The sequence below is a fragment of the Dermochelys coriacea genome, chromosome 1 (genome assembly GCF_009764565.3).
Source record: "Dermochelys coriacea isolate rDerCor1 chromosome 1, rDerCor1.pri.v4, whole genome shotgun sequence".
NCBI lineage: Eukaryota > Metazoa > Chordata > Testudines > Dermochelyidae > Dermochelys > Dermochelys coriacea.
The window spans coordinates 221,450,028-221,476,597 of NC_050068.2; the positions used below are offsets into that span (position 1 = coordinate 221,450,028).

The 26,570-nt window shown below is 41.5% G+C and overlaps 1 protein-coding gene across 2 annotated transcripts in view; it reads right to left on the reverse strand.

Annotated features, from left to right (window-relative positions):
- The window catches only part of ANO2 (anoctamin 2), a 286,956-nt gene that overhangs the window by 12,777 nt on the left and 247,609 nt on the right, over positions 1–26,570 (reverse strand). For both annotated transcript variants that reach the window (XM_038401414.2, XM_043514786.1), the window contains exons 17-20: positions 23,004–23,115; positions 21,591–21,648; positions 19,002–19,102; positions 11,640–11,788 (exon numbers count right to left, since the gene is read on the reverse strand). In XM_038401414.2, coding sequence (XP_038257342.1) covers positions 11,640–11,788; positions 19,002–19,102; positions 21,591–21,648; positions 23,004–23,115 — 420 coding nt within the window. The remainder of the gene's footprint in view (positions 1–11,639; positions 11,789–19,001; positions 19,103–21,590; positions 21,649–23,003; positions 23,116–26,570) is intronic.

Here is a 26,570-nt window from a genome sequence, read left to right on the forward strand (position 1 = left end):
AACATTTCTGTCCTGTTGTTAAACAGTACAACATACAAGGTGAGGCTATGAAAGAAAGATGGATTTGTCATTGTGTTTTTATATTGGTTCTAATATTGCTCTTGGTCTCCAATGTGCATACGTGGGCCAGAGTAAATATTAGTTTAATAAAGAAAAATAGTATGAATGCTATTTTCCTTTTAAATACAATCATCTTGAATGAGGCCATGTTATCCCTCACATTGTTTGTTTGTAGAGGAGAAGGAATGTGTATAAATAGGGAGGGGAAATCCATGAGGCAACATCCCCTATTCCCAAGATCCTTTGGAAGACTGTCTGGGCAAACTGCCTGCTGTAGGTGTTTGGGCTCAGGGGTGAAACTATGGTATGGCCACTCTCTGTGGCATCATCCCCCCTCCATACCTTGGGGAATTCTGGTGCAATTCCCAGTAGAAGCCAATGCTGTTCATTGCATCATAAAATTTTGCATTCCTGCTTCAGCGCCTTCTTGGGGAAAGAATAGCAGATGGGATGGAAGAAAGGCGCTTGAGCATTTAAGGAACCAATGGCAGTCTAACATGGAGGGCCTGCTCCTGCCCTAAGCACAGAAGCCCGAAGATTTCTACAGATCCAGCCACTGAAGAGCCACAATTCTGATTTCTTACACAGGTAGGTATACTGGAGGGAATGTTGCCTCTTGTACAGCAGCTAGTACGGGGGGGGGGCCTGGTCTATGATTGGAGCCCTTGGCACAGGGCCGTCCCCAGGGGGCTGCGGGGCCCAGGGTGGAAATGACAGATTCGTCTCTTCCGGGACCGACTGCACCGACCCATGGGACCCCCCCAAAGCGCGGTGCCAGGAGCGCTCGCTCCGATTTGTCCTACCCAAGGAACGGCTCTGCCTAGGCACTACTACAATACAAGCAAACAATAACTCAAGAGTTTAAACTCTTGGCATTTCCTGAATTGTTTATGCCCATCCCATGGGGGCAGGGATGATCTGGATGTAAGTAAGCAGCTTTATTCTGCAGACAACTTATACACCAATTTTCAGATCCTCTCCTGGCAAAGTGGAATTTAGAGGAATGAAAGTATTTTTCCAAAGTCCCCCAATGTTTCAAAGATATTTAAGACTGTGCACAATGCATATTGGGCCCAAAGTTGCAAGGTGCTGAGTGTCCTTAATTGCCATTGCCTTCAAAAGAAGCAGAGGACAGTCAGCTTTGCAGGATCAGGCCCATTCTGGGTCCATCTTGAGAGATGCTGAGCCAGCACCTGAGGAATGTTGACCTCCTTATACTGTAGGTGCTGACCAGCTGCCAAGAAGCTCTAAGCACCTTTGTCTCCCAGTGAAGACAAGATGTCAGGACTTGATAGCATTACCACCACACAAGACTGGCCCTCTCTTTGTAAAAAGTAACATGGAACATTATTTTAATATAAAGATGAGATCTTATTTCCCAAAGAAAGTAGCACAGGGTGGCATAAGGAGAGACTGTCTGAAAGGCATATTGCACAACTGCAATGGAGATAGCCACAACAAAATTAAACTAATGAATGTACCCTCCCATATTATATAAATAGTGCTACAAATAGGATTTGAGTGTACTGCAGTGATATGCATAGTGGCTTCTTTGTAAGCAGAATATAAAGTCCCTGTACAAGCTCACAGTCCATTGCAGCAGATGTCCTTTGCACTTTTGGAGGAGAGAAAAAAATGGCAAAGAAAACTAATCCTAGCATAGCAAGACTAGTCAACTATTTTCTCTAGAATAATTTCCTTTGGCACTGTTGTCACAGCCCACAGCCAACTGATAAAACAGCTTTCCCCAGAATCTTTTTTGTACCCAGCTTATTTTTTGTGTACCTGTTTCAAGCCTCATTATGGTCCTCCCCATCTCCTCTCCCAGTGACAATATATTTGCACAACAAACCATTATCTCCATGATAATTGTGGCCGTGCTTTGCCATTTTCAATGGTTTGCTTTGGGGATAAAGGTTATATCATCCTAACATAGCATGATGGGAGCTGTTTCAACATACAAGTGTATCTTACCCTCTAAATTATAGTTTCCTGAATATTTTATGTTTGAATCAGGAAAAGGAAGTAAGGAAACAAAAACAGATGTTAGAGAAGTATCTCAAAAACCTTTGAAATGCTTAGAAAAATATATAGCACCAAAATGTGCCTTATTTGGTCTGAAGTGAAGTTAGCAGGGCTAGAGCTGGGGGGAATCAGTAAAAAAGTATTCGCAGTGATTTGTCTGAGTATAAACCACAAATATTTGCGGTGATACTATTTGCAACCATTTTTATTCATTTCCTAGGAACATCTGCATGAATGATGTTTTAGTTCATAAAGAACATTCAAGATACACAAACATCTTCTGGATGATTATGTAAACATGTTGTCATACAAAGATCCACCCCAGAAATGTTTGTGTGGTCATGTTTAAATCTCTGTATTTCCTTCTTTTTATTTTTAAATTAAAGTTTCAATGATCCAAACAAGTAGCAAAAACACTACCAAGTGACTTAGGTTTTGTCTACACTGCCCTGCAGGTCCAGCTATGGGGGTGTCAATAGCAGTGCGCAGCAAAGTGCTGTGCTGTAACTCCCCCCTGTGGACACTGTGTGCACAAATATAAAGGTTCCTAGATCGCATTAATGTAGTCCTGTGAGGGGGAAGTTACGCCACAACACTTTGCTGTGCACTATTATTCATACCCCCTGTAATCCAAACTGTGGGGTGGTGTAGACATAACCTTAGATGATCAGTCACATGTCATGAGAAGCAAAACATTCCATGATACAGTCAAAACAAATAGTTTGTGCCTGATCCAGGCACTGAAATTTGTTTGTTTAAACTATTTGGGGAGTACTGATGAATAACAAATAGATTACTAAAGCTTAAAGTCTGTGCACATTTATTTGAGAACATAAAAAGAGGCTAAATTCACAGAGAGTTCAGTTCTGCTTCCTTAGGCACATTTAGTAGCACTAACACAACTAGCCCCATCCAATTCAATGCGAGTATATGCATGAGTACTAGCTACTCCACCTAAGTAAGGGACACAGAATCAGGCCCAAAATAAAATCATTCACTGTGACTAGTTCAGTCACACACACACAAATAAACACACGCACACTGAGTAGACCCCATTTATTTCAATGACAAATCAGACTCAAAGGAAGGTAAATGTTCATGATTCTGCCACCCTTATTCACAACCCTAAGGTAGTCCACTTGATTTCAGAGGTATTTCTCATGAAGTATTACGAAAAGTGACAGGTTTCAGAGTAGCAGCCGTGTTAGTCTGTATTCGCAAAAAGGAAAGGAGTTCTTGTGGCACCTTAGAGACTTAACCTTGAAATTTAACTAAATTTGTTAGTCTCTAAGGTGCCACAAGAACTCCTTTCCTTTTTTACTAAAAGTGAGCGTGGGTGGCCAAATCAGTCCCATTCTGAGTGACATTCCAAGTACTCTTAGAGCAGTGGTTCTTAACTTGGGGTGCACATACCCCCTGGGGATGCGAGATGCCCTTTCTGGGGGTACAAGACATGCCAGATTTTTTTAGAAGGTAAATCATCAAAAGCACAAATTAAGCACAGGAACGTAAGTACAACTGCTTTGTTTCATCAAACCTATGTATTTATTAACATTATACATTTTTAATGATTACTGTAATATACAAACAAAATATATCTAGGTTTAAAGAACTGACCTACTTCAACGATTTTTGATAATGGGTGCGAGAACATATTTTGAGAACCAAAGGGGTGCAGGCTGCAGTAAAGGTTAAGAACCACTGACTTAGAGAAACAGGAGCATTGAAATATACAACCACAGGCTTGGCAGGGAAATCTAAGGGGAAAGTACAGTTCACTTCTCTGTGGCAATAATGTACACAACATGCCTACACATAACATGCCAAGATGATACTTTAAAATCCAACCTCAATATAGAGATTAAAGAAAAATGCGGGCCTCCCTTTAGTGATGTGTCTTTTGTTGGTGCCTCAGACATACTCTTTTTGATGGATTTATCTGCATGAGGGGAAATTCTTCCAAACCTCCAGAATGCATGGCCCCCATCACCCTTCCCATTCCATATCCTTTCCTGTTCATAGATACCTGGATGTTTGTACAACCCTCTGCGTGATTACAAAGGACACAGCTAACTCTGTCTCTCTATATGGGTGGGGAAAGATTTGTGCACTGAGAGTTCCCTGCATATACACATCGTTAGGACATGCTCTGGCCTTGAGTAAGGACCTGAGGATTTGCCCAAACTGGAATTTAAAATGTAGATGGTAGTGAAATAGGCAACTGGGATGGAGGTGGGAAATCTGAGGTAACGTCACCACTGATTTTCAGCTACAAGATCTTTTGTTATGGTTTCTGAACAGAAGTTTTATTGAGAAATAATCCGGTGATCGCTCTACACTGGACTGATTGAGGGTCACTACTTGCAATACAGGATGAAGACATTGGATCAAATTCTGGGGCAGCCAGTAGCAGGAACACTGATCTCCTGAATTCCACCTCCTGACAAAGTTAGGGTATGTCTACGCTGCAGTCCTAGAGCAGGATTACAGGTTGAGTAGATATACCTGAGCTAGCTTTACTGTAGCTAGCACAGGTTCTGGTAACGGTGAAGCTGTGATGGCATGGGCTTCAGCGCAGGTGGTACAAGTCCTCCCAGAAGCTTGAGTAATTACAGTACTTGCAGGGCTAGCTTAGCCCATGCTGAAGCTTGTGCTGCCATGGCTTCACTGCTCCAATACCTGAGCTAGCCAGATAGCTAGATCAAAGCTAGCTTGAGTAACAATAGCAGTAAAGCTGCGCCATGTATGAATGTCTACATATTCTGCAGTCATACCTCTCGACTGCAGTGTAGACAAACCCTTAGAGTCAAGGGTTTATGTAGCAGTTAGTGGAAAGCTTTTCTAAAGTCTAGATGAAGGGTTCACTCCTGCTTCTATTAAAATCAATGGCAAGACTCCCCTTTGATTTCCAGGGGAAGGCGAGAAACCCAATGTCTGTCACCCTGCCCTGACACCCAGTCCAAATTGATGAGGAAAGTGCCTACAGTCAAAGGTTATATTAGTGCTGGAGAACCCCCTTACAAGTGTATCAGGGCAGAAGTAGGTACTGAGTGGCGAATCCATGGAACCAGGGCCAAGAGAACGATGTTGTCAAGAGACTCAATTTTGAATGGTGCTAAATAACACTGTAGCTCAGCTGAGCACAATACTTAAGCATGTGAATAGCCCCACTGATTTCAGTGGCACTACTCACAGACTTCAGAACTTGCTGGGTTAAGCCAGAATGTCCAGGATGGAGCCCAAGGAGCAAGAGCAAAGCTACAGGGGACCTAGAAGTAGTGCAGATGAATACTGCTACCATACTTTATTTATTAGTTTATTTAGATTTAAATAACAAAGGAGACAGCTAGCCAAGGCTCTAGGCTCCCTAACACATAATTAGTAATACAATAACATCCCAGCAGCATTGAAATAATCATTTCAAACAGGAATTCAGCCAGTCATGTAAAAAAAAAAATCAAACTCCTGCCCACCCTTCATCAGTCTGAAAAGCACATCCTCAGCCCTCTGCAATCCCCTGTCAGAGACACAATCTCTGACAAGGATTGCTCTGGACCCACAGGAGATGTACAGAATCTGTGTATGGGGGTAGCAGGTAGGCAGATTCCTCTGCTCTCTTTCATCCCCCCGATGGAAGTTTGCAGTGGATCTAAAAGGGCATAAAAGGTTAGGAGGGTCCAGTGGCTAGGGCCCTAGCCTAGACTTTGGGAGACCTGTGTTCAAATCTCTGTTCTGTCACAGACTTCCTGTGTGACTTTGGATAAATCACTTGGTTTTTCTGTATCTCCCTCCCCATCAGTAAAATGTGGATAAAGAGCATTTTCCTATCTCACGGCGGTAGACACTCTGATAACAGGGACATACGTACCTAAAATATTTCCAGGCATCTGGCCCTCCATCCTTTTTTGGGGACTGTTCCCCAATATCTGGATGGGTTCTGAGTACCAGCCATACCCACAGAGTCAAAACTGGAGGGCTTTATTCAGCTTTTACTTATGCCTCATTCAAGCAAACACCAATTGACTCCAACAGTAGTTTGCCTGAGTACGGACAGTATGAAAATTGGGAAGGACTTAAGGATCTGGCTTTGTAACAACAATCAGGAATCCCCTTCCTTTTCCCAGATACCCCATCCCATTTTAAAGCCCAAGTACACTGTCATTTAAAACAATTAAAGAGGATAAAACTCCCCTCCCCCCCGCCGCCCTTGTATTTCCACACCCTCTCCCTCCTGAAGCCATGTTCTCGAGTCCAATTTAGAAAAAAATGTAGATATGCTACATCTAGTTGCTCCTCGCCTCTCCATTGCTGCTTGATGCCCTTCAGAACAATCTCAACTGACAGGCTCAGTGCTGAGCTGCTCAAAGTGCTTCCTGTCCATGTGGGTGGTCTGAGTCACTCAGCAGCGAATCTGACAGCTGAATTTAGTGATATGGACTCAGAGCAACAGGCAGGCCAGGGGAGGAGCAGCTTAGGTTTCATTTGTTTCGCATTTGTCTTGAATCCCACAGACAAGGCATAGCTTGCTGTGGAACTGGCATAATAACAGAGACAATGAGCCATTCTCCTCACCACATAATCCAGTTCTCTTGCTGGAAACAAATATTTGGAATAGTACTTCATCCACCTGGGATACAGATTATTGTCTCTTGAAACATGGTATCCATCCAATTATCCGTGAATGATTGCACAATGAGGCATTCTACATTATTATTTAAACAGGGGATACCTATTTTAAGTGCATGCTGAAAGCCTGATGATGATCCTGTTTATGAATTGATAACTTAGGTCCTGAACCTGCAAGTTTTTCCATGCAGGAAGACCCTTCCACCCACATAGAATCCCAATGAAGGAAATGACGCTCCAATGGTCCATCTTCACATGGGGCATGCATGACTAGAGCAATAGAGCCGTAGTGGGCCCTGTGTGGATCTGCAACAGGGAGAAGAGGGTGCAATGAGCCCTCTTCACCATCCCCTAGCTCTGTTATAGGGCCAGGCCAGCTATAATTGGGGTGGGGAGCACAGGCACTGCATTAGTGGAAGGAAGAGGAGAGGTTCAAGGTGATGGCAGAATCATGGCTCCATCCCAGCTCTAACAGCGAGCTTTGCCTGACTGACATGATGGAGCATGTACTGCACCCTGAAGTACAGTGGTGGAGCTCCCATGCCAGGATGCACTCCCATAATATCCTGACAGGAATTCTGGTTTCTTCTCAGAGGCTTAAAGCTGCAACCTGGAATTTAGCGCTACATCTGACAGTGCATTGTAGCTCCAAACATGAGCAACATCTACTACCACAGATGTGCAAGAACAAATATTTAAACAGGTTTTTTTGTATTCTATTTGTTGATGATGAATAAAAACAAAAGGCCTGGGAGTGGACCAGCTAAACATCCAACATTTCCTGGTTAAGTGCAGACATTGTTGAGTTATGCCTGAGCATAAAAGCATCTGAAAATATTTACAAGGGGAAAAGTCTATATTTTTTCACCCTTGTATAAGTCAAATATTGCTTACAGGAGTTTGCTCAAACTTTCAAAACAAAATTCACATCTGAGCTGAAGCAAAGCATGGAACATTTCAGTCCCACAGGAGAATTTTTCAATAAGTTATGAGCATGTGAAAATGAGGGCGGGTGTGTGTGTGTGTGTGTGGTTGAAAATAATGAAGATTGCAACATACAGCCAGATCCCCAGGTGAGCAAGAACAGTTCTTGAAACAGCTGGTGGAGGGGAGGATAGTTGGGGAAGGCAACTTTAAGTCCCTTTTGTACCAGTGAAGGGTCAAAGGATCTGGCCACAAACTTAGCTATAGAGAATGATACAATGCACCTGCCATTATAAACATCAATGAAAATATTTACATAAAATATGTCTGTCTTGTCTGACACACATGTTGTATCATAAAATGCATATATTCAGGTGTTTTTGTTACAGTGGATTGTCTGTAGTTTAAGACAGGGGTGTGACATACAATAGTTAACACATCTGATTTCAGACAATTTGCCATACGTGTGATGAGTTCTTTTCTGAATGCTTTCCTATCCTGAAGCTTGTGCTGTGCTTGGTCTGCCTGGGATCCTCTTTGGATGCTGCAGTAGTGCTTTGGGGTAGGCAGCAATTTTGTTTTGTTTCTAGTGTGAACACTCTGGCCTCTAAGTTATTCCCTGGAATCCCTGCATACTGCTTCTTTGTAGTCTCATGTCCCTGCAGATTAATGCAGTTGGATTGTATCCCAGAACTGCATCATTGAGTCATTTGGTGATTATTTGCACCTCTGCCCTCTTGGGTTCTGCTGACTCATAGAGATGCTCCCCAGAGCTTATTCTACATGCACACTTAGAATGAAAGGAGGCCTTTATAAGCTTTGCTTTGGAATTCCATATCAGATGCTGATGTGCATCCTGGCCAAATTCATGCCTGGTATCACTGTCTTCTCTTGATAGTAGAAATGATGCTACTCTCTTTGCTGATGGGAAGTGGAGGTGAATAGAGTACAAAGGAGGATAACTAAGAGCTAGGTAGGTACAGAATGGTAAGTTTGACTTCAGTACCAGGCAAACTGGTTGAAACTATAGTAAAGAACAAAATTGTCAGACACATAGATGAACATAATTTGTTGGGGAACAGTCAACATTGTTTTTATAAAGGGAAATCATGCGTCACCAATCTTCTAGAATCTTTCAGGGGATCAACAAGCATGTGGACAAGGGGAATCCTGTGGATATAGTGTACTTAGATTTTCAGGTTTCAGAGTAGCAGCCGTGTTAGTCTGTATTCGCAAAAAGAAAAGGAGTACTTGTGGCACCTTAGAGACTAACAAATTTATTAGAGCATAAGCTTTCGTGAGCTACAGCTCACTTCATCCGATGAAGTGAGCTGTAGCTCACGAAAGCTTATGCTCCTATAAATTTGTTAGTCTCTAAGGTGCCACAAGTACTCCTTTTCTTTTTAGATTTTCAGAAAGCCTTTGACAAGGTCCCTCACCAAAGGTTCTTAAGAAAAGTAAGCTGTCATGGGATAAGAGGGAAGGTCTTCTCATGGATTGGTAACTGGTTAAAAGATAGGAACAAAAGGTAGGAATAAATGGTCAGTTTTCAAAACGGAGAGAAGTAAATAGTGGTGTCCCCAGGGGTCTGTTCTGGGATCAGTCCTATTCAACATTTTCATAAATGATCTGGAAAAAGGGATAAACAGTGAGGTGACAAAATTCGCAGATGATAGAAAACTACTCAAGAGAGTTAAGTCCCAGGCAGACTGCGAGGAACTACAAAAGGATCTCACAAAACTAGGTAATTGGGCAACAAAATGGCAGATGAAATTCAATGTTGATAAATACAAAGTAATACACATTGAAAAACATAATCCCAACTATGAATATAAAATGATGGAGTCTAAATTAGCTATTACCACTCAAGAAAGAGATCTTGGAGTCATTGTGGATAGTTTTCTGAAAACATCCACTCAATGTGCAGTGGCAGTCAAAAAAGCTAAAAGAATGTTGGGAATCATTAAGAAAGGGATAAATAAGACAGGAAATATCATATTGCCTCTATATAAATTCATGCGTGCAGATGTGGTCACCCCATCTCAAAAAAGATATATTGGAATTGGAAAAGGTTCAGAAAATAGCAACAAAAATGATTAGGGGTATGGAACAGCTGCCGTATGAGGAGAGATTAATAAAACTGGGACTTTACAGCTTGGAAAAGAGACGACTAAGGGGGGATATGATAGAGATCTATAAAATCAGGCCTGGTGTGGAGAAAATAAATAAGGAAGTGTTTATAGGGCTAGGGCTCACCAAATGAAATTAATAGGCAGCAGGTTTAAAACAAACAAAAGGAATTATTTCTTCATACAATGCACAGTCAACCTGTGGAACTCTTTGACAGAGGATGTTGTGAAGGCTAAGACTATAACAAGGTTAAAAAAAGAACTAGATAAGTTCATGGAGGGTAGGTCCATCTATGGCTATTAGCCAGGATGGGCAGGAATGATGTCCCTAGCCTCTGTTTGCCAGAAGCTGGGAATGAGCAACAGGAGATGGATCACTTGATGATTACCTGTTCTATTTATTCCCTCTGGAGCACCTGGCATTGGTCACTGTCAGAAGACAGGATACTGGGCTAGACGGACCTTTGGTCTGACCCTGTATGTTCTTATGTTCTTATATTCTTATGACATAAGTTTCCTGCGGGTGGAGCATTTCCTGTAAAACTCTGGCAGACAGAAAACTCCTGGCTTGCTGGTATTACTCCAGCACCAATTTGCACAGAGCTGACATCCAGATCTGCAAACACCAGTTCATGACTGGCATAGCACATTTTTAACAACAGAACAATTTGTTCTGTTGTGCAAACTGCACTGTCCATCTGCCACATGGACCAGATTCTGTTCTATATTATGGCTGTGTAACTCGACTGAAAACAATGGAACAGCACAAAGCTTTGTTTAAAACCTTTCACCAAACCATGAATTCTTTTTCCACAGAAGTTGCTCAATGCTTTTAAGTATTTATTATTTACAGACTTCTTTTCTGTTGAGCAGCGGAGGCTTGGTTCTTGACCTCCAAATATATGAAGATCAGTGGTATTAGTGCAATAACTGCAGCTGAAGTCATAGTAGCTGTACTGGCCTGACTGAACTAACACTCTGGATCACAGAGTTGTTTAGCCATGTGGAAACATTAACTCAGCAGTCAATGGAAATTAGAGTGTGCCCACATTTATGGATTGTATTAAAATGTTAGGCATAGGGCCTGATTCTCTTCTCACAGCAGCGGAACTCCATTGACTTCAGTGGACTTACTCCCACTTTACACTGGTGTGAGAGAAGAATCATACCCAAGATCCATATCCCTGAGAGCAAGTATCATAGTAACACAAGCACAAGCAATGGCACTAGTCTCTCCAGTGTGTGTGTATGGGGGGGTGCCAGGGATACATGGCCACCTCTTCTGCACTGTGGCTGGCAGAGGAGAAAGGGTGCACATACTACTTGACAGGTAGAATAATCTTTAAAGCACTAGCCTGGAACACTAGCAACCTGGGATCAATTCCGGGCTCTGCTGCAGACGTCCTAGATGACTTTGGACAAGTCACTCAATCCCTCTGTGCCTCAGTTCCTCATCTGTAAAACGGGGATAATAATTCTTCCTTCCTCCCACCCTTTGTCTGCCTTGTTTATGTATAAGATAAGCTCTTTGGGGCAGAGGTTCTCTCTTACTATGTATGTGTCCTGTGCCAAGTGCAGTGGGACTCTGATCTCAGTTGGGGTCTCCAAGAATGACTGTAATACAAATAATCATATTTTTGGAAGTCTAGTAATTATTAACACTGCACCGCCCCAGTGGTATTCTGCTGTTGGTATGGTGCATTTCTGCACCCACTACATCTGCAGATAACTTTCATGAAGCCAAGACAGCACTTAAAACATGTATCTTTTCTCAGGCTAACATGTGGCAATAGTTGCTGTTAAAATCCACTGAAAAGAGAAGGGGAAAAAACAAGATTTTAAGATAACAGACCCTCATGAACTCAGAGATCTTACTCATTTCCATGTATTCTGGAGTCAGTCCAGTGAAAGGTTCCAACATGTAATCGAGATCCCATTGCTGAGGGTGCTTTGAGTGGTTGGAGTCACTTTCCTTTTTCTCAGTCCTTTCATCCTTCAGCTTCCTGAACAGCTTTTTTAACTTCCTGGGAAATGAAAGGTCTAATTAAATCAACTCTTTTACAGGAATTCAGCCAGACTCTGCCCTGAAACACCAATTTTATGTTAGACTATCCCATGTCGGTTTACTGCAGAGTTTCATCCATCTTCCTCTAAAGCATCTGATGGTGGCCAGTCAGAGACAGAGTACTGCACTAGTTGGACCGTGCGACTAGATCCAGAGTGGCAATGCCTATGTTTCTGTGTAACTGCATTGACACTACCCTAAAACCAATGGAACAGAGCAGAGAGTCAGGCCTGTTACTCTCTAATATTTATTTAGATTTCGACAGACAATAAGGCATCTATCCAAAGCTCCAGGAACATTTGCCAAACGTTACAACGCACAAATAAACATAGTGTCGATCATCTCTTCCTCTGTTAAAAAAGAAAAAAAATACCATTCCAGCCACAAATCTTCACCCTCACGGCACTCATTCCAGTGTTGTCTCCTCCCCCCATACTCTATAAGCTTGGGAATGGAGATGGGCCTTGTGACATATCCTGAAAGTCAAAGGATTGGGGCTATTTTTGAGCAAAGAGGGGGCAGGAGTGAAGTAAATTTTAAAGCCCTTTTGCCAGACATTGCCTCTCTTTCAAATCATAGGCGCTCCCATGGGAGAACCTCTGCTTACTGCAATTGCAGTATGGGGAGGGAGACAGTGTCTCGAGCAGGTAGGTCCCAAGCCACATGAGGCACTAAAGGTCAATACTAACATATTAAAATCAGGCTGCTAACCAACAGCCAGCCGGTGAAGATCCCAGAGCACTGGTGTAATTTGCCCACAGCGAGATACTCCCTGAAACAAATAAGCCCATACAAATGTCAAATGACTTGAACATTGCTTGTGGACAGCAAACAGAAACTCCATGTTCTACTGCTAAAACAATTTTATTTGAGCATAAGCTTTCGTGAGCTACAGTTCACTTCAAGCTTATGCTCAAATAAATTTGTTAGTCTATAAGGTGCCACAAGTACTCCTTTTCTTTTTGCGAATACAGACTAACACGGCTGCTACTCTGAAACCTGCTAAAACAATGTGTTAAAAATAATAAAAACAATGAGGAACATACCAATTAAAATGGTTGGGAATATAAATAAGTAAATAAACATAATAATGTCTCCAATTTATAAAATGACTTCGATCTTGAAGGTTCTGGATGGCCTTGATTCCCCGTTATATCTGAGCTGTGCTCAGAGGTCATGGAGACAAGCAGCTGAAGGGAGCCAGTTGCAGCACATAGTATGACTAAGAAAAACAGCATTGGCCCTTGGTGGTGTATTGTCCCCTTGATGCACACACAAATCCTTTTTCAGGCATGTGTACGATGAAAGGGAGAGCACCATCCAATAACAAGCTATTGGCAGAAAACTATAATTGGCGTTAAAAGCGGTAACAAGTATTTTGACAGGTGAATAGATGAGAAGAGTGAAAGATATATCCTGGAACTGGATATAAAGCTGTTATTTTTAAATTACTAGAAGCTGTGGAATTATACTCAGATTAATCTGGAAAAGGTTTATCATGTATTTACAAAAAACAGATTCATTTTTTTCAAGTTGCCTTTTTGTGGAGAGGTTCCTGGAACACACGAGGCAATGAGATGGCCAAAGGGTAGAGATTTACATAAACCCTGGGAACACTGTGTGTGTGTGTGTGTGTGTGTGTGTGTGTGTGTGTGTGTGTGTGTGTGTGTGTGTGTGTGTGTGTGTGTGTGTGTGTGTGTGTGTGTGTGTGTGTGTGTGTGTTTTAGAGGTCCCAAATCTGCCCTCAGATGCATCTTTGCAGCTAGAAATGTTGAAAAAAATTGGACTTGTGCTCTTGTGAGATTTCAGCCTCGTAAAGCAGAATAGCTGATCTTGAAAGATCTTTGCTATCTCAGTGATAGAAGTCTTGCAAGATCTACTATTCTTGTGAGATTCTGGCTGCTTCTCAATCAGAAATGGAAAATAAACTCTTCCAATTCTTGATTAGCTCCAGAACTTTCTGACTTCCTGCAATGGAATACTGGGAACCAACATCTGAGCCAGCACTCTGGTCATTTAAACATCAATTCATTCCCCCAGGGAAGACCTAACAGAGGCCTAATTAGTAGATTTGAATGGGCGGGGAGGGGAGGACTAAAACAAATTGGCACTTTAACACAGGAGAGAAGGCAGCAGAGAAGGGAAGACAGACAGACTAGCAGAGCCAGAACCAGGAAGGATGTCTGGGAAGAGGGCATAGATGCTGGAACTAGAGCTGGGGGTGCTGCTGCACCCACTGTCTTGAAGTTGTTTCCATCACATACAGAATTTACAGCTTGGTTCAATGGCTCTCAGCACCCCCACTATAAAAAATTGTTCCAGCACATCTGGTAGAGGGTTCTCTTCCCTCTCCTCTCCTTGGCAGAAAACTGGGGAGAAACTGAAACTGTAAATAATATGGTGTATGGATCAGTAAGATTGTGGAAAGAAAAGTTTAAATAAACTGTTTGTGGGATGTTTAATAACTGAAGGTCTCTGAGTCTGTGTAGACAGAGCAGAAGAGTGCTCCTGTCACAGTCCATCAGGCCCCCCCAAATTCAAAGACATTTGAATCTGAGGTTCTGATTTTGACCCCTCGCTAATTATAAATATTACAATAGGCAAGTTTGTTAAGAAATACATTGAGGAAAATGAAAAGGCACATGAGAAAACTTGGAAACATTAAAGTTATCACAAAATAATAGTTTTTGTAACATACTACATATGGGTTTCTCCCTCAGTAGAGTGGCAGTACCTTTAGGCCAGATTGTGAATCCCTTACTCCCACTGGTGAGCAGTTCATACCCATAGGTTATGCAATTACCTGTGCAAGTAATTGCTCATGGATGGCAATAAGAGTTTCACAGCCTGGTCCTATCTGTACAACATATAAGGGTTTAATATCTCATTGTAGAATGAATCTCCATCTGACAGATGAATGAACATTTTATATCTCCGAGGAACAGGAGGTAGCATTTCAATTTCAACTTCATTGATAACTTTATATTGTTTTACAGACTGGAAAATAACCATGGGAAAGTGCAAAAGACACACATATTTTCTCCAAAACTAAAGACACTAAGTACACTAGGGCTAGCATCAAATGCAAAGATTTCTCACATTTTCTCAGTTTGTCTTTCATGAATGTGAACATTATTTGATAGCAGTTCACATATGTACAGCTTGAGTAAAAAGCCAGATTAATTCTAATGAAGTGTTGCCAATGGAATAACCAGGGGCCCTCACAATTCCCGCCCCCCGCCGCAGCCTGTGAAAAACCCCTTGAACCAGATGTGGGTGTTGCAGACAGAATAGTGTGAGGGAGGGGTCTATCTATTTATTTGTTTTCCAGTTTAAAAAAAAACAAACTGTTGTCTCAGACCCCTATCCAAAGGAGGGGGCAATGCTACCTGGCAAACCGGTCTGTTTGTTGTTCCTGAAAAATAGATTGGGTCAGGTTCTTGGCCCACATTCTGGCTGCTTTGTGCCACCATAGTGGCAGGAAGCTCCAAGCAATGTAGGGATTACCCAAGTGTAAGGGGAATTCCTGTGTGGTGTTGCATCACCGTGGCCAGCTATATAACAGCCCAGAGCAGGGCACGTTGGAGACATGGTTGGACTCCTAAGGCTGCTCTCTGTTGTGCCAGAGACTGAACCAGGCCCAGGATCAGAGACCTGTAAAGCTCTCATAAAAGCCACACTGGGCCAGATGCAGCTGAGGATTTGGCCCATTGGGTATAATGATAATAAAAAGCAGAGTGTCCAGTTACACAAGGATCAAACCCAAAATCAAGCCCATTGAATATACTGGGGGGTGGAGAGGGGTGTCTGTCTGTGCAAAGTCAAGAGGAGAGAGAGTAACGGTTGGTTCCATGCACAGTATGTTATTGGAGATCATACTGTAAATTAGGATAGGAATGTAGGTGTGCTCCAATGAGAGGGATGTGTGTATGGATCTGGAGTATATATGCTGATTAATGAGTGTTGTAGCCCATGTAGGCATAGGATTCAACTGCTGGTTGACATAAACTGCGCTTGTCCCATGGTGCACATGATTTTGTGCTTTCATGTGAACATCACTGCTCTGTGCCTGTTTCCCCATCAGCAAAATGGGGATAATGATGCTGACCCCTCCTTTGTAAAATGCTTTGAGATCTACAGATGAAAAGTGCTATATAAGGGGTATCACTCTTATTGTTGTTCCAACAGTGGTGCAAGGCTCTTGGTGGTGTATTTACATGTGGAGTTTATATATGTGTGATCTAATCCTCTAGGTGCAGCACTAGAGAGTTGTGCCATGCAGTTTAATGCTTTTCTGTAGCTCCACTGGGAACTCTGTAAGTAAAACAATAGTTGATTTTTTAAAACGTTTGCTGTGAATGCACTAAACCCAGTACTCGGTCACTTAGAATTATTTGAATTACCTTTCTTTTTTTTTAAATTAACCATTGTGACTATTTCTCACGATGAACTATCCTCATGCCAAGCATGAAGCTTGGAAGTTTGAACAATTTTTAACGTAAACCCCAAAGAGTGTTTTTATTTATAATTTATTTTGAAAAGATCAACTGAAAAAAGTCAAATGGATTCTACTCAAGCTTTTCACAAAAATGCACTTTGGTGTCATACCCAAGCATGTGAAATTTCAGATCAAATCAGAAATGTGTCAGGAAATTAAAGGAACAGAAGATAGGAATTTGCACTGAATAGACATTGTCAGGGTTATTCTCGAGCTGTACCACAGCAGAGAAGTAAAAATGAGTTTTGCAGAACTCCACAGCTGCACAGATGATTGCACTATTAAAACTGATAAACTCTTTTGTTATGCTTGTGTGAAAACTTTTTTATAATGATCCAGAAGATCAATATTTTAAAATCAAGCTGAAAACAATGGAGAAGCAAGGAAAGCTCATCTGGTCTATTTTATCTTCTTGTGTACTGTGAGCCAGATTATAGACTGACCAAGGAGGACTTTGGGATGCTTTGTGCCTAAGAGGCACAATCAGGGAAGCTCCATGCTCCTGTGAAAGGAGATGAGCAGGTGATCAGAGTCAGACCTGTTTAGGGAGGAAGACTAGATTTAGAGGAGATAGCTGTAGTGTTGCAGTTGTCCAGTGCTGGTCAGGTCTGAACAGATGTGGCGGAACAGAACAGGAGAGAATGCACAGATCCTTTCCCATTAGGCTTGGTTTTAGCCAGTATTATCTGCTTCCTACTATCAGAAGTCACAATATAATGATTCAAGGAAACTAGCACCTTAAATGGAAGTTGAGGGCACTCAGTACAGTCCTGGCTCCAAAGAGCTCGGAAGCTCTGAAGATAAAAAGGGGGCAGGGGTGTAAAAAGATAACAGCATACAGTAAAGTGAAGAAGATGGTGGCAGGCACACAGCATGTTTGTAGCAGGTCTCTTTTTAAAACTTATCTGATTATATAGTTTTAGGGATAGTTTAGGGAGAGGACGCTCAGTGACGGTTAGAGTGGGGAAGAGAAAAGACATTTTGGATTAAGACGGGGAAGGGAGTAAAGGGAGAGGGAGGTAGAAAGGGAAGAGGAGAGAAACAATGGCAGCTGAAAGGATGCAGAGTTAGGACAGGGGCAGGATAAAGGCCTTGCCTTCATTAGTCTTTGTCTTCAATTGCACAACCACCAGTGCAGCTCCAGCAGTGGGAGAGCTATTGCAGAACAGCTGCCAGTGTTTTCACTGTTGTGCCATTTTAGACATGCTCTCAGCAACATTAAGGTGCTAAAACACCAGTGTCCTGTCCACCATTTCTGCCACCAATGGAGCTAGTAGTGAAGCTGTTGGAGAATTGTAGAAAAAGGTGAGTGGAGACAGCCAAAATGGAGACCAGAAATGAACCGCAACACAGGAAAGAAGAGGGTAAAATCCAAAGTCCAAGTATCAGAGGCAAGAGATTACTGATGTCAGAAGGCTGTGAAGGCTCCTCCCAGCTACTGCTGCTTTTCCACATCTAGAGTGATGGACAGAGAAGAGGCTACTGGGTCAGGTACGTCAAGCACTTTGTATCTGGTGGGAGAGTGTGGGGACTAAAAGTTTCTCTGCCCTTGTGTGTAATTGTGTTTGCTGCTTTGGGGAAGGAGGCCTGAGGGTCCTGCAGTTTCTATAGTCAGCTTCCTGTGATCTGCTCACTCCCTCAAATGGAGGGAACCTTGGGGGCAGGTGGGAAGGACTTGTAATTTCTGAGACTGCCACAAATTTACAGTCCAATCCAGCCCAGCTTGTGCACTCAGAACTCCCACTGAAGTCAATGGGAGTTTTGGTTGTATTTGTTATTTATTTGCATCCATCCAGCTATAAACAGCCGATGAATTTCTGCATTAAGAATTCTTTATTAGCAACCAAAATGCACCACAGATGACAACAGCCATGAAAGGCTTTCTTGAAATACATTTTATTGGCCCTTGATTTTCTCATCCAACGTATTTAAGTGCATTTTGAAAGAACTGATGGAAAGTGATATTGTATGTTAAGGGTGAAATCTTTGCCCCGCTGAGGTCAGTGGGAGTTTTGCTATTGACTTCAGTTAGAACAGGATTTCACCATAAGCATTTATCATTTATTTAAGGTCAGGGATAGAGAGTAATAAAATAACCGCATGAATTTTTCAGTGAAGGTGGAGAATATAAAATTGGTGAAAAGGAGTTTCAAAAAAATTCCGGGTTCTCAAGCCCTTCAGCAATTTCTGTGGCATGAGAAGAGAATTATGGGATATGAAACATGTAGGTTTCATGTGTATATCCACAAAATAGTATAGATCAAATAACCCATTTTAAGACCTTATATGAGCCATTGTTTCCCTCACCCCCATTTCATATCCATTTGTATTCAATGCGGCTACTCTGAAAGCTTCTTTAAAACTTCCCAAGAGATTTATCATATCTTTCCTACTTTCCTTAGGTTTCTAAAGTTAATTTATATCAATTCTTCAATATATTCAGACATTTTCTTTAATCCATTTACTGCAGATATAGCCAATTATATAAGGTAAAATACAGCCAGATCATTTCATGATAACCAGAAGCATGATTTATCTTCATCTTAAGTATATTCAATTAGAGCTCATTAAAGTCAATGGCAAAACTCCCATTCAGTGGAAGACGGATCAAGCCTTTAATTTACAATCTTGTAGGAACAAAGTGCATGGTAACGGAAAAGGTTGAAATACATACGGGATTCCAATTTCAAAAAGATTATTCTGAATAAGTTGCTTTCCAAGCATAATGATGCTCAGCTGAATACAGAGTTCCATCAAACAGCCTCCTGGAGCACACTGTAATTTAAGGAAAAGTACAAACTGTTAGTGAATTATGACAAAGGCACGAGGAAGCAGTGATTGCTGCTTTACAACTAATGTTGAAATTAACTTTGCATTATGAGCCAGATTTTCAATTCCCCCATGTAATTTTGCCAATTCCAAGGAAACTGATCCCTCTTAAATTTCACATCAGGTCTCAACCTGGGATAGAATTTTACCAGGATCTTTTTCTGGGGGGTGTGGTAGGGAACTAGAAAAGGACTTTTAAAGTTCTGAGCCAAAATTTTCAAAAAGTTTTTCAGTAAAGTCTAATTAGAATCCAAAAGATACAGTAAACTATAAATTATATACCTTTTAATGATCCTAAACCAGTGGTTCCCAAACTTGGTTTGCGGCTTGTTCAGAGTAAGCCCATGGCAGGCCACGAAACGCGTTGTTTATCTGAGTGTCTGCAGGTACCGCTGCTTGCAGCTCCCAGTGGCCGCAGTTCGCCGTTTCCAGCCAATGGGAGCTACGAGAAGCGGTGCGGGCCAGGCTACCGCTTCCTGTGGTTCCCATGGGCCGGGAACAGCAAACCACAGCCACTGGAAGCTGCGAGCGGCCATACCTGCGGACGCTCAGGTAAACAAAGAATCTCGAGGCCCGCCAGGAGCTTACCCTGAACAAACCATGAACCAAGTTTGGGAACCACTGTCCTAAACATTAAAAAACCTGGAAATTAACAGTTGAAGGATCCAGATAGTTTCCTCTGCCATATAATCTTTCGTTATCACCAATTTACAATAACAATCCAACCTTAACTTTGCCCCCTAAAACTTTCATAAATGTATGGAAAGATCAAAATATTGAATTATTAAGAAATTGTAAAATATTGTTTCCTATTCAAAGGATCCATTTCTAATAGACTGCTTCACGAATATATACTATAATGTTCCTCACTACAAAAACACACATGCTTTAAATGTTACACAATATTTATTAATTATTATTATTATTATTATTATTATTTATTTGTACTACAGTAGCACCTAGGAGCCCCAGTCAGGAACCAGGACCACATTGTGCTAGATGCTTTACAACCAATGGGGAGGGTGGCGGCGTGGAGGAGGAGACAAAGGCTGCCAAAGAGCTTACAATATTTTAGAAGTACAAGCTTGCAAAGGCTACATACATTTATATGAACCCACACTACCATATAATCAAAACGTTTCAGAACACCAAATCCATCAATCATTCCAATTCTATTGTCATTCTATTCTATGGTCATTCCATAACCATATATGGGATAGCTCAGTGGTTTGAGCATTGGCCTGCTAAACCCAGGGTTGTGAGCTCAATCCTTGAGGGGGCCATTTCGGGATCTGGGGCAAAAATTGTGGATTGGCCTTGCTTTAAGCAGGGGGTTGGATTAGATGACCTACTGAGGTCCCTTCCCAACCCTAAGATTTGTGCTTCACCAATAAAATCACTCTGAAAACATGTATGGCACTCTGAAAAACCATATTGCACTTTGGGACTACTGTATATTCCTTTAAAATGTTTATTATACATTTAATTTAATTATCAACAGTATTCATTTGATTGTTTTTTTCCCCGTATTGGAAAGATACAAATAAACAAAGGCTCTGATCTTGCAAACTTGTATGTGTGCTTTACTTTAAGCACTGGATTAGTTGGATTGATTTAAAGGGACTACCAATACCTGCTTAAATTGAAGCATAAAGTGTCTGCAGGATTGAACGGGACCTAAGAGGACAAAGTGGCAAGATCCCAGAACTATTTTTTTCCAGACTTTTCAAGGGGAAGGATGGTGTAATGCTTAGGGCACAAACCTAGCCCTTGCATTCAAGCCCCTGCTCTGCCACAGACTTCATGTGTGACCATGGGCAAGTCACCCACCCATAGAAAAAAATAGTGGATGCTCAGCACCCACTAGCCACAGTGTTTAGCGGCACTGTCGATCAGCTCCTTAGGCAGCTGAGGGAGGTGCTTGGGGGAGAGCAAAGAGCAGCGAGTGGCAGGCGGGCGAGGCCTCGGGAGAGGGGTTGGAGTGGGGGCGGGAAAAGGCGGAGTGAGGGTGTGGCCTGGGGGGGGGGGGCAGAGCAGGAGTGGGGCCTTAGGGCATAGTGGGGGTGGAGCACCCCCAAGGAAAACTAAAAGTCAGCGCCTATGACTTCATCTCCCTGTGTCTCAATTCCCCATGTGTAAAATTGAGATAATTGAGCACTGTCCTACCTCACAGAGGTGCGAAAATAAATAGATCACAATACTGTGAGGCACTCAGATATTATGATGATAAGGCCATATAAGTATCTAAAACAGACAGATTATTGGGACTGAATTTTGTTTTGAGTTTTTCTTTTCTCTTCTTGGAAGGCATAGAATTTTGGTAAAATAAATGTGGTAGGTTTTTTTCAGCTGTTAGCTAGACTCCTTAGAAAGGCACTCTCATCCATATCTCTTTTTTAACTATGTTTTCTGTTTGAATTCCATCTGTACTTGCCTCTTCCATTCGGTAACCATCAAACATATATACATAACTACCAGGTCGGCCAACAAACCTGAAAGTAATAAAAATATATAAAATGATGGAAAAACAATGTATTAAAAATTATCCTCAACAAAATTACTGCTTATACACAGTAGCCAGTTTTAAAATAAATTTCAAATTAACTATTTTAACATGATTTAAAAAAAAAAACTACCCACCGTCAACTTCAGATACATTCACTAAACCGAGTTTCAAATATTGTGCCTGTCCCTGAGTCTCCCTGACAATTTTTGCAGTTTTAAAATCACCTTTTCCTGTTTATAAAAATGTTTTTCTTTCTCGCCTAGTTAAAATCCACACTAACTAATGGGAAAATTGACCGAGGCTCTGATCTTGAAAACAGTTACACATGAATAACTTCATGCATTTGAGTAGTCCTAATGAGCAAAGTTACTTATAGGTGTGAGGGGTTTCAGGATCTGGGCTATTTTGAATATACACATTGAAAGTGACTACACACAAAGGGCTGTCAAATACAATACTTAAAAAAGACTAGACAATTTTTCTTCTCCCATGTCTTTTAGAACTGCCTTAGATAATACTTCTCAAAATTTTAAATAAAATATTTTCAGACAAAAGTGTGATTTTTTTAATTGATGGCATCCACAGGCATTAGTTCACAATATATTATTATTTATTATATGTATTACCACAGTGTCTAGAAGCCCTAGTCATGGACCAGAGCCCCATTGTGCGAGGCCAAGTATAAAACACAGAACAAAAAGATGGTCCCTGCCCCAAAGAGCTTAACAGATAGATTAACAGTTTATAAAACTTAAAAGGAGAACAAAAATGATATGAACTAGAATTCAGAAATACATACATATTTAAAAAGAAAAGGAGTACTTGTGGCACCTTAGAGACTAACAAATTTATTAGAGCATAAGCTTTCGTGAGCTACAGCTCACTTCATCGGATGCATCCGATGAAGTGAGCTGTAGCTCACGAAAGCTTATGCTCTAATAAATTTGTTAGTCTCTAAGGTGCCACAAGTACTCCTTTTCTTTTTGCGAATACAGACTAACACGGCTGCTACTCTGAAATACATATTTAAAACATTGTTTACAAACATTCACTCTAAGATCTCCATCTGCTACATTATGGACCATCAAGTTCTGGTAGGCAGTGGATCCTGCATGTACAGGAAACCACAACTATAGAGGATCAAAACTGATCATGAGTCCACCTATGGACCTCTCACCCCAGAACAATCTCTCCAGGCCAACCTGACCAACTCCCTCCTGGGCTAGTATGCCATTTTGGGTACTAAGATGGCCATTCCAGACCCTTCAATGATCTTACTGCCATCAGTAGCCTGCAACATGGGGCCATTAATAATAAATCAACAATATAAATTCATCCTACCTTCCTTTAAAAAAGGCAACATAAAAAATTGGTGCATAAGAGTTCACAAACTTCAATAGGAAAGCCTTCAAAATTAACCTCTCTTCAAAGGTCTTCTCTGTTTTTGGTACCTCTGCAAAATAAATAAATAAATAAATAAATACAATAAAACATAAAACCCCACAAAAGCAATAGATAAATATGTAATTGTCTTTCAACAGACTCAAGCAAAAGCAAAAACTGTATTATTAGAGTTAATGTGGTTTTATCATATCTTTTATTCTGCACTGAGTGACACTAGGAAAATATACAGCATCCTTTTTTTCTTCTTACTCCTGCAAATTTCTGGCTATTCTTTCAATTAAAGTGTATTTGACAGTGACACATATAGAGGCACCTACATACACTATAAAATGAACCAGATGCTCAGAGGGTAGCTCTGCTGGTTTATACAGTTGAGGGTCTGCCCCAATCTCTTTCTACTCTGATGACCCCCATCACTATAACATGCGGCTATCTTGTTAATATTAATGGTGTTAGAAGGATACATTAATTGGGGCCTGATTCTCATTTACAGTAAGACCCCTTTTACTCCTCCTGCCCCTTGTCTAAATGTGAATCAGGTCTTAATGAATTTATTCTCACAACACCCTTTGAAATAGAGAAGTACTGCTATTCCCATTTCATAGATGAGGAAACTGAGGCACAAACATTTCAGGGCCTCATTCAGCAAAGTATTTAAGTACCTGCTTAACTTTAAATATGTGAGTAGTTCCACTGACTTCAATGGGACTGCTTAAATGTTTAAAGCACATGCTGAAGTAACTTCCTGAATCAGGTTCTAGATAGCTTGTCCAAGTTGATACAAAACATGTCCTAAACCCCATTCCCCACTTCAAAACTTTAACAAGACGACCATCCATTCCATAAGGTTCTTCCCCTCTCCATACACCCTCCACACCTTTAGATATGTCTTCTATAAAACTTCGGAAAATACATCAGACAATTGCTTATACATTTCAGTTGACTTCAGCACCTTGCAGAATCTAGTCCTTAAAGAGTATTACATTTACATTAACATTAACAGTATTAATCTACATTAACATAAAAATTAAGATTTTTTTTTTATCAGCCATGCACAGGGCTTCTGAGGATAGCCCCCATGCATGTTTAACCAGGCACAGGACAGACTGTTGTTATTTCATGCTGGTTGTCACTGTAGTGGATTCAAAATGTGAAATAATAAGAGCGATTCAGTGCATCAGTCTCAAGAAGCCTCTGAAAGCGTTACTGAAATTGTGCAGCCTACTGATTTGGTTCAGGTTTTTTAAAAAGAGCTCATCTTCCATTAAAACACCTAAATAAGAACCAGATTATTAAAAGCACCTAGCATTGTGACACCTGTGGCCAGATTTTTGTAAGAGTTTAGCACCCAGCAAGCTGAGCTCTTGAAGTTCTAGCCCTTAGATTATTCACTCACACAACCACCTGACTTTATGGAAATACTTCATTTGGGGCCAATCCAACTAGCACTGCACAGCCCAAATACGAGCTTATTTGCTGGGTAGATTAGCATGGGGACCAGTGGAAGTAATAACCCCATGGCAACAATGCAGCCCTTGGAGGGGATAGGAAGTTCCATGTAGGAATAGAACCCCTGCCTCATAGATGACTCCCACAGAGATGAGCTCTGACCCAGGAAGGAAATGTGCACCCCCGACACACATAAGAACCGCCATACTGGGTCAGACTAAAGGTCCATCTAGCCCAGTAACCTGTCTTCCAACAGTGGCCAGTGCCAGGTGCCCCAGAGGGAATGAACAGAACAGGGCAATCATCCCACTTGCTCTCTCTCTCTCACACAAAGTTCACTGCCTCAGGAGGTCAGGATTTGTCCCTTAGTTAGTGAGATCTGGTAGACACGAATGCATACAGTCAGAAGATGAATAGAATAGATGAATGAATAAAAGAAAAGGAGGACATTTTAACATATGGTTTATACAACTTAAAATATCCAGCGGTGTCTTGAATACATACCACCAAAACTCGAGAACTAAATTATGCTCCTTGCAGGTAGTGCTACATGGAGGCTGGGCTGAGGAAGTGCGCTGAGGGAGAGACTATCACCCTGTAACGTATGAACAGGGGTGATTCTGCTCTCACTTTACCACTGTTTTACACTTCATTTGTTTCCCCATGACTTGAGGGGAGATACCCCAGTTTACACCAACACACATAAAATCTGAATTAGGCCCAATGCCACCTGGGTGCTGGGGATAGAGTGACTTGCTCAGCATCAGGAAACATGACCCTTTGAAAGAGGTGTAATCTGCACTCCTGCCGGTACTGCGGGGGAGTCAATGTCCTTCCTTTGCATTGCACAGATATTCCCCGGCTGAGGCCACAAGCACTGCCTGTAGACCTAGTGATTTGCCTTCTAGCCCTTCACAGTGCCTGTAGGCGATGTTATTGCTGCCTCCTGCCCTAACCACTGATTCAGCCAGATATTTAAGCACAAGCATAACTAAGCATGAAACTAATCTCATTGATTTCCATGGTACTACTCATGTGCTCAAAGTTACTCACATGTCTAAATCCCTTGCTGAACTGCAGCCCAAATGAGCTTAGGGATGGAAAAGGGATCCATGAACCCTTCACTGCTCCTACACCAGGGCAGGAAAATGTGCCCCTTAATGTGGAAAAATGCAGCACGACACCAGACACGTCTATGAATTGCAGTGTGAAAAGAAAATTGCATGCATTTTGCTCAGCTCAGCAATATGGAAGTTCACAAGGTAAGAAGCATTTATCAGCATGAATGAATTGTAATTTTTAAACATTTTTAATTACAGTTGGCATCTGAGCATACTAGTAGAGACAGCCATCTGAATGAACCATGATGTAATTTGTGGCACTAGATATTATTCAAAAAGGACCAAAGCCTAGAATTCATAGTGGGTCCCGTCTCAGGCAAAACACCCAGTTACTTCAATAGGAGTGTTGTCTGAGTAAGGGCAGCAGGGCTGGCTCTAAATGTGACTTGAAGCTCAGGGGGGAATAACAGAGGGATATTTTATGTGAAAGCTAAAAAACTGACTGTATTTTTCATCTTTGTTTCCCATACAGCTCTGAAAACCAAATGCATAACTGGCATCAGTGGGTAAATCTCCACTGAACTTAATGGAATTATGCCCATTTGCACCAGGGCTACGTTTTGCCAAGAGAATCTCTGCAAAAAGGGAAAATATAATAAGGTGGCATTATGTTAAATGTATTACTGGTCTCTTTTTATTTTAAATTTTCATTGGAGTCAAATTGAAACAATTGGGCTACCCCTAACAGTAGAAATCATTTTACTGTATCTCACCCATTTATGACTGGACCTCTATTATGCTAGTATGCTATCAGAAGTGTAAATAATGATGTTATTTATAATAAATAATACAGTACACCCTCTCTATAATGAACCCCTGGGGATCCAAGTCATTTATTTGTTATAGCCACGGGTGCGTTATAGTGAAAGAGCCCTGCCACCGGGGTCAGCATCTGACATCTCAAGCCCTGCGGCTGCGGCAGGAGCATAGAGCT